Source organism: Orbilia oligospora (genome assembly GCF_000225545.1).
Source record: "Orbilia oligospora ATCC 24927 unplaced genomic scaffold scaffold00091, whole genome shotgun sequence".
Taxonomy (NCBI): Eukaryota; Fungi; Ascomycota; class Orbiliomycetes; order Orbiliales; family Orbiliaceae; genus Orbilia; species Orbilia oligospora.
In genome coordinates, this window is record NW_011645648.1 from 156484 (window position 1) to 165435 (window position 8952).

Consider the following 8952-nt stretch of genomic DNA (forward strand, 5'->3'; position numbering starts at 1 on the left):
CTAAGCTACATTTGGTAGGAGTGAGAAGGATTCGGTAGTAGAAGGTTGAGTTGAAAGGCACTGACCTAGTCGTGTATAAGTACTGTCAATCATCTCTCTGCACGCCGAAATAGGCATCGGGATAGGAATTTTCGAAGAAGGGGCGTCCTACATCGCCGGCGGGCTTTAACTTCTGTAACGTGCGCTGTTTTTGGAACCTCTGATGGGCCATTGCGGTTTGGAGATGGGGTGGATGTTCTACAAGGAGATGATAAAAGCGCTGGGAACTGTGATGCTTTCGCGCCAGTCGTGATTGCAGGATCGACTGACGTTGCCATGCTTGTTGGTGAAGGGATAGAGTATCGTAACGAGTGGCAGGATCCTAACCTCGGGATGGCCAGTGGAGGGGAAGACAGTGGAGGGGCAGACAGTGGGGGCTGAGGTATTAGTTGTATGGCTGCAGGCACGATTGTGGGGGCTAACACTGGCCGCAAAGGGTTCCGACCGTTTCGCCGTCGTAGGCGAGGCGGGAGTCGCGGACACGGGCCTAGATCTATTGGAGCAGATCTTAGGGGTGGAGGCGGCGGCGGCGGAGGAGAGTGTGGAGGGCTGTTTGGAGGACAAGGGGGAGTGAAAAGTCTCCATTCTGGAGCGGAGTCCTCTTCATCTGCCGCGGGTTTGTATCTGTAGTGGAAGCAGAGGCGGATCTGTTTACTATAAACTTTCGACACCTTCTCTCCTGAGCGGGGCGTTCCCTGAGCCCAAGTGGAATATAGGAGCTCTGTTAGCCAAAATCCTTTCAATTTGCAAATTTCGTGCGAAGCAGGTCTTAGGATTGGAATCCGAGTCATATCTTTCAGCAGTGGGATGAGCCTCGAAGGCACACTTAGACGAACATCTCTTTCCCCTTTCATCTTATGTTCTGGGCCAAAAAATAGGGTCAACTTTCCATCAGGTCCAGTCAACCTGACCGTCAATACTTCCAATCTGAGTTTCTGAAATTTCTTCACCCCGAGAATAAAGGTCCTGGCGATAGATATGAACCTGTTATAGAAGGTAGAAAAAAAATGTGATTGAATGGTAGCATAAAATACGGTGATCTTGCTCGACTATGGATTCAACAAAGGAGCGATCCTGTGAATTCGCGGTGGGGATGATTGCTATTTATGTTGTACAGAGCTCTAAGCCTGTCCTGCTGTGGCCGCTCGGTAGGGCAATGAACCAGAGGCATATATCTGGCTCAGCCACTGTAATTCGATTCCCTCCCCATTACATCCCTATGTGCCGCTCAGCACCTCGGTTTCTGCTGCGGCTCCCAGTTTTATTTTCCCCTTTGTTACATACAAGATAGTCTCGGTCCCAGACGCCCTCGGACACAACTGTGCATACAAGATACTACCCTAATAAAGCGATAAGCCCGTCTGTCTCAGATAGCCCTTGAAAATCCACAGAACTCTCACAGCAGCCCCTGAAGGTCATCTGGGAACCCAGGCGCATACTCGATTGTCGGCAGATCACCCGTAATTCCTATAGGTCGATCACGTCCATTGACCGAAGGAAGGTTATTTTGAAGGCGCAAGACAGCATGCGGGACATGGGAAGCCTGCGTCTGATACGGCGACTCTGGTAACAGGACTGACTCTCGAGGCCTCCCTAAGCCATGATCGAAGTTGACACAATCCGTCGGCCCTTTGATGACAGTCACCTGTTCCCAGAAGTTTTGAGTGGGTAAACCCATCGTTTCCGCTACGATATTTCCTCTCCTACACATAAGGTATTTTCCAGTAGATTCGTCGGCTTGCGCTGTAGCGATAGCATCGTATGGATTCGGGGAAGCGGAATCTGGATTAAGCTCATTCCAATCTTCCCAGGAATCTACAGGCGCCTGGCAGGAAAATTCAAGATTCTGGCGAAATCTTCTAGTGACTCTCTCCCAAAACTGGTTCAAATTTCGCCGCAGTCCCCATATCTGGCGTTTCGATGGCTGGAAGTTAGGCATGTCGAAATATATATTGTGAATTGTGTTGTAGCGTGTGGTATTTTCACCAGTTAAGGCAATCGATACTAATCAATTTAATTGATATATGATATCAACGCAATACTGACAGATAGATCAGTGCCAGATGCAGATTGGTTAGAGAAAGGAGAACGGATCGGCTCATGATCGCTGCTATGCCCAGCGGGCCATCACCATCGTCAATCGTCCAGGGCCCTTTCTGATTTTCCGTTTCCAAAATTTCGCATTTTCGCTGAAGCTCCGGAACGAAGATCTAGTTCCCTGCAATATAACGACGAACATCTCAATACGGGTGGTCGATGGCGCAAGAGTCCCAAAAGTAATCACACTCTTAATGGTTTAAAAGCCTAAAGTCTAGGTGCTAGGTCATGAGCTCATCAGGACCAAAGTGTACTTTTCAGCTCATAAGCAAGCAAGATGGTCGCGGGGAGGACCGGTCTCGTATACCAGCCTCCACAAACGCTCACGGGCCTTAATTTTGGTAGATGTAGTGGCTAGGATCCTGTCCCAAGAAGAGCGGGAGATCAGGCTAGGGAGCCTAGCCGTGGTGACACCTTCAGTGCATAGTCGAAATTTTAGGCAGATGAAAGATGTAGACCATAGAATCGCTGTCGGGGTAGGAATGGAGCTCCACCCAACTCCGCGCCGCCCCATCCAGCCCCTTACAGCTCTGTCTAGGTTTATTGGATCCTTTCTTGGCTAATATATGGATAGTATATATCGGACCTCCACCAATTCGGGACCGCCTTGATCCTTGAGGGATGCTCCGCCCGTTGATGCATTCAACATCAGGCTTAGGTTTGGTTGAGCCCGCAGCGCAACCTCCACACGATCCTTCTAATTTTATATTGCGGTATAGGCAAGTAAAAACCCGTAGAGCAAGTACCACAGACGGGTATAAATCGGGTGGCACTTTTTCAACGAATTATAAGGTCGGTGGTGGATGTGAAGTGTGTGGTGGAGAGGATATCTCATGACAGGGTAGCTCGACTTTCGTCCGTTATCGCGCTACGAGCCGCTGGCTGAGGGTGTACCAATCCAGGCTCTCACACTTATCGCGAGGCACATCGATGACTAGATGAATTGTTCGCTATTGATGCAGGCACCTTCGAAATACAGGGCCCCGACATGACCGCTAGAGTTTAAAATCACCGCAACTGTACAAATTAAAGCCATATAGATCGATGGCAGTTTATTGCATAGTAACAAAAAGCGACCCTCTTTATTCTAGCTGCAAAGAAAGGAAAAAGACGCTGTGTCTATCGTGGGGTTCTTCCGTTGAACGGCAGCGCCTAACACCACGGAGACGTACGCTTGGCGCTGGCCCCAAGGGAAGTCCTCGGCAAGATAGATGCTGCCGAGGATGCTGTTGAAAAGAAAAGCACGTTTCTTCCGAAATCCAATGAAGCCCAATGTCCCTATGAGTTCGAATGGGCAAGCCGATCTTCCTAATTCGAAAACATGGAAAGTTGCAATGAATATTTGCCGGAGACCTAGAGCTTAGAGTGTGTTGACTTTGTTCACATGTTGGGTTTTTTGTCACTGTGCTCTGATCTGTAACTTTGTTACAAGATACATTTGTAGGAATATGTGGCACCTGTCTTAGACACAGGGCCAAATAAGGCTTGAACAGTCTTTATCCATGTGTACAGAATAACTTGGCATATTTATTCGATACGCCTTTCGAAGCTTTCTAAGTTTTATTTGGTAACTCACAGGACAATCACCCCTGTACAATATATACGGCACCCTAAGCTATGTTAACAGGGTTTGTGAGGGGTTTCAACATCATGTACTTTGGTAACAGGATGGGTGTAGAAACAGGAAGGTGGGCGGCGACCAGCACAGCGGCAGCATGTAGGAATATAACTTCGTTTATCATGCCTCCGGTCATGTATATTATCTCTTCCCGATAAAGGGGGAATAACCAAGTCCAGTTTTAAGTGCCTTGGTGGTAAAGGTTTACACCAGTTTGTATAAAAGAATCGTGTGAACTTAGACGGGAATACCAATCGAGGCAATGCCGGAGATCAATGAAGATTGCTAAGACCTCGGTAGGTCTAGGATTTCTTAGCTCACAAGTATGTCGAGTGTGTCGGAAACTCCTTACCCAGCTTCGGGACCGTGTGCCATTCGTGCTGGCATGAGCATAAAACCTTCTCGATTTTAGACTACGAGGTAGGTTTTAAATTTCTTATACATCGTGGAGCTATAGCTTAGTCGTAGGTTCTATTTACCGGGCTCCCAGTCACAAGGTGGTCATACTTTGTGTGACCTTTGGGTAAGTTTTAGTCCAAAGCCATTGAGAGATATACGACTGCATGCGGCGTCGGCTGCACATTTGCAACATTTTTTTCAATGGCCATAGGCAAGGTTTTGGATTAGAGGCCATAACCAAGCCACGGATCTGTTCTCCCTTACAAAACGAAACGAACCATTATTCCAGTTCCAACCTTTAACATTCTAAACTTCAAGTTGACACTGATACCCACGACGTCAACTAGAGGAACATCGCAAAGTCAATTATATCAATTATAGATATGGGGCCCTCTATCTTGTCCACAGAGGCACCTAAGCTTCCTGGAGGGGTATTCCGACCCTAGAAGAAGCCAAGCGTCAAATTCCCGCACACAAAGAAGATATACAAAAGTGCTTTACTCCAACTACCCAAAGCTTGACGAAGGCACCGGTATTCGCGAATTACAGTATAGATTACTAGGATTAATATAAAACTTGCTTATTTGAATAGCATTGGTGACCTATTGAGAGTATTCGCGTAGATCTAAATATGATTAAAGTATAAGATAAATTAGGATAACCCTCCACGTAAAAAATTGCAGGAGAACGACTGAAGCAAAACCACCATAAAATATTATCCAAGCCAACAATTGCTATGAAAACGGAGCCGCCTCCAAGTCCTTAAAACAGGCACAGAATACGCAATGCAAGTGGGCTCATACTCCCATACCGTCCCAGAACCCCTCTGTGGCTAAGCCCATGGATTTTAATCCATCTTTGAATATTTTATGCAGGTTTCGCCCTGTTTTTCAATACGCATTGAACACGATTGAACTCTGCATATTATACGGAGGGCAGGTTGGCGTTTTTGACGATCTGATGAGTGTCCATTAAGGGGGTACAGGTAATATTTTTCTTGGTAGCTCTATTCTAGGCCCAGCCCGACTTGAGACGGGGGACAATGTTAATATAATAACCCAAAAACCAGATCGAGCGATAGACTGTTAGGGTCTTACCGAGATGATCTTTGTTGAACGGGGCGCAATGGACGTCCTCCTATAATCTTTGTTATATCCTTCCGAGTTCGACGCTCCGGGAGGCCATACCAGGCCATTTTCTTTGGCCCCGTGGGTCCCACCTCCCAAGATTGGGGTTGGCCCTTCCGCTTTACACTTACGAATGGTGATTCTGGTCCGCTCTCTCCTGCTTTTTCGAGTAGCTGACTGGCCTGCAGCATTTCCTCTGGTGTCATGTCCGTATAGTGGACTCCCCGCATCAGGGTTATTGGGGCCTCACCGCGGTACTCATGTTGACGATAATGTAAAATAATATGGGATTTTGCGGTAACACCAGAGAAGCAAACTAAGCAAACGTAACGGGAAACGTGCTGTGCTATGTGGTTGTATACGAGAAAAATGTTAGGAAGCCGAATAAGACCACAGCATGGACATTGGTATTTCCCACGTCGTCCTCGATAGTCATATGTTCTGATAGCAAAACATGATTCTGGCGACATCCATGGCGGGAGGGTGCGCTGGGCCTTTTCGTTGATTGTACATACGCCGTAGTCGCTGATATTGGTGGTAATCTTATGATGCTCATCCGGTCGGCTACAACAAATGACTGGTGGATTAGTGTCTAGAAGGCTGTTCCATTAAGCGTTTACGGGTAATCATCTTACCTTTCGGTATGCTTCCTTTCGGTATACTCGATCGGCGTGGGAGGAAAATGTTCAGGTTCAGTCCGTTTATGTATGATAAACTCGATCGAGGTGGGAGAAGGGTGTTTGGGTCCGGTCGAGTACCTATCGTCTAACATTCTGAGGCTTTGGGGGAAAGGTTTCAACATAATTCTCTTATACGACATGATACCGCGCCGCCAACGTCTAACGTCCACTACTTATATGGCTACACTGGAGAGGGCATCCTTCGTACAGGGATGATGGCTAGGTGACTCTAGTTCTGTCTCTCTCTCAAGCATGCACGTCTCGTTTAGAGGAGCACGGATCGATCACGACCCCTACCCATTCCGAAAAGCGGATGGGGGAATTAGCTTGTCAATCCCTGCTAAGTGTAATTAAGAAGTTGGAGGTTTGTCTCATGGAACTGATGATACTTTGACACTGACAAATAGGAACGGAAATTTCAGGGAATCTCAGGGATCCCAAAATTTACAACTAGAAGAACACCAGAAAAGCTAGTCAAGAAATTCTATTGATGATCCCTGAGAAATCTCCAGCCGCAAAGCTCGTGATTTCTTCAAAGGAAGGGAGCATCATTTTCTCAGATTCATCACCTAAAAGCACATCTTCTTTTCCTACTGTCTTCTTTTATTTTAACAGTATCACATAATTCTCCCACAGCTAGACAGGGAGAACATTTAGCTTTGATATAAAAATTTTATTTGAAAAGTATTAATTTATGTTTGGTAATTTTTGTAATTAACAAGCCCTATAATTATTTTTAAAACTTCGAGAACGATTCGCAAATTATAGATATATTTTCTTGGATAAATTAGCAAGAAATCCAACATTTAATCTTGAATTGGTTGTAAAATATTTTTAGATTTGTCTAATTTTTATTCTTTTGCACTGGAGGAATATCTTTGTAGATCTTGTTTTTGATTTTTTCTGCTGAAGTCCGTTTATCTTTATTTGCCTTTTTCTGTAGGTACGTGGATTTGGTACTTGTTCGGAAGGCTGTCTAATCAGCGTCCGAGAACACTAATTACCAATAACAATAATATTCTTGCAATCGATCCATAATCCTAGGTCCGGTTGGCGGGTGGGGATGTGCGTCGCTTTCCGTGTGTGCTTGCAAAAGTCGGGGATCCGGCAAAAGTGCGGGGGTAGTTCCGTGTTCGCCTGCTTTACAGAATTAGTCGCGCATCAAGCCTTGGCCGTCCAGAGCAACGACCAAAAATGTGACCAACCGAACTCAAGTGCGCAGGAATTCTGGACATAGTTGGTGGAAGATCAAAGCAGATCGTGAGGGGGTATTCAGGGGTCAAAACTCACAGGCAGCTTAACCAGCCCAAATACTTATTACATTTTAACATTTTAGATTTACCATCAGTATCCCTAAGGTTTTTTTCCACTTATTAAGATGAGCCGCCGCACGGCCTAGCTGCCCAGAGCAAAACCCGTATTTTGTTGGATCGTGGTCGTGCAGTCTGGGTACGAGACCAGTCGTTGCTGGTCCTGGATCTGTATTACGTTTGTCACTAAAAATTTCCTGTGTTCTGTTGAGCAACTGGGCGCTGTGTTACACAACGTGGCGTCAAAGCCTTGGCAATTTTGTGCTAGAAAGGGTGCGACCCAAGAAAGGCTCCACAATTGGCCTCCAAGAAAGTCCGAGACTTTTGAGCTATGATCAAATGTGACATGAACTGAATTAATTTAGCTATTATATTCTTATTGGTCTTTACTGATGGGTCAGCTGGGCGAAGCCACGATTTCCAGGGGGGATCCCTGTAAGGGCCCACTAAAGTCGACTTTGATGACTTTGACAACTTTGACAACTTTGATCCCCATACGGTGATGGCCCCCACAGCCATCAATGCGCGCACGGTTATTCTTGTTCCATAGAAGACCTTTTTCGGCTGTGCAACCCGGCTTTCCTGTACCTAACGCCGGCCCTTACCCTCAGATTTATGCACAAATCGAAAAATGTGATGATCGATGAAACAACGGACATTAGAATTGTTTAATTTTTTCTGCTAAGCGGGGAGATTTTGATATTAGTGTCCATCTATTAGCCTAGCTGTATCATGCATATGTGTGGGCCTGTGGACCCGTTTCTGTAATTTTCAGCTTATATGTCCGCGTTAATTTTGGCACGGCCAGGCTACCTTAGCTTCGGAGCCTCTGAAAACGTCGAAATTTTGCTCACTATGATTGCAGGTGCTTGCGGCCCGACTGGATACGATTTTCCGAGCCGTATTTGCCCCCGTGTCTAAATTAACTGCCACTTATTTCTGCAATGGCCTTTCTATTTACTTCGATATCCCATGTAAAACAGACAACCCCGACTTGGCTTATGAGGATGAGGCTTCGGAATACCAATTTTTGAAAACAGAAGAGGCTGAGAAAGGTATTTTTCATACCCCGGAACAAGTTCGTCGTCAACCTCTTTTTATTGGAATCTATATTCATTTGGAAAGCTAAGACTTTCCCTCACTGAATTTATCCAGGCCGGATGCCTGAAATATCTAGTTAACAGCCTTGCAACGGAGTAAACCATGTATCTTCTGTGCAGCTGCGACAACATCCCATGTAAAAATTGCCCGACGGCGAGAGATTGATTGTAAAAGGGCCGCTAACCAAGCGCACACAGAAACTCAAGTTATAGATTCAGAATATTGGGGACGATTTTATACCCCCTCCCCATTCCCTCGGGTCAAATGTCAGCTTACATGTAGCATACACTACACTCAGTGTCATTAGGAGAAAGCCGTGTTAATTCGTCCGATATCCCAAAATATATGTATTTATATGTATATATATAGATATATATAACAAAAATCCTCCGAGGCTACTAGGTCTAGAGAAAGAGACCGACGGCCGATGCAATGGGCTGTCGTGGCCGCCTAGGCCCTTGAACACGAGATTGGTGGTCTGACGTATATAAGCTTATGTCGATATATTCTACATGTAATGTCAGTCTATTTGACTCTTGCGAAGCCGCTCGTGAAAATTCGAAAACATACTAGATATATAG

The 8952-nt window shown here is 45.8% G+C and overlaps 3 protein-coding genes across 3 annotated transcripts; all 3 read right to left on the bottom strand.

The window, feature by feature from the left end:
• On the bottom strand, positions 1–893 carry AOL_s00091g53 (uncharacterized protein; the record flags this gene model as incomplete). Its single annotated transcript, XM_011125811.1, has 2 exons — positions 1–65; positions 152–893. The coding sequence occupies 2 exons, from the start codon at positions 891–893 to the stop codon at positions 1–3; spliced, it is 807 nt and encodes a 268-aa protein (XP_011124113.1).
• A 542-nt stretch (positions 894–1435) lies between these two features.
• AOL_s00091g54 (uncharacterized protein) lies at positions 1436–1978 on the bottom strand (the record flags this gene model as incomplete). Its single annotated transcript, XM_011125812.1, has 1 exon — positions 1436–1978. One exon carries the CDS (start codon positions 1976–1978, stop codon positions 1436–1438), a length of 543 nt encoding a protein of 180 aa, XP_011124114.1.
• Positions 1979–5246: 3268 nt separating this feature from the next.
• Positions 5247–6052, bottom strand: AOL_s00091g55 (uncharacterized protein; the record flags this gene model as incomplete). The annotated part of the gene is made up of 2 exons (XM_011125813.1): positions 5247–5844; positions 5916–6052. The coding sequence occupies 2 exons, from the start codon at positions 6050–6052 to the stop codon at positions 5247–5249; spliced, it is 735 nt and encodes a 244-aa protein (XP_011124115.1).
• Positions 6053–8952: the final 2900 nt, after the last annotated feature.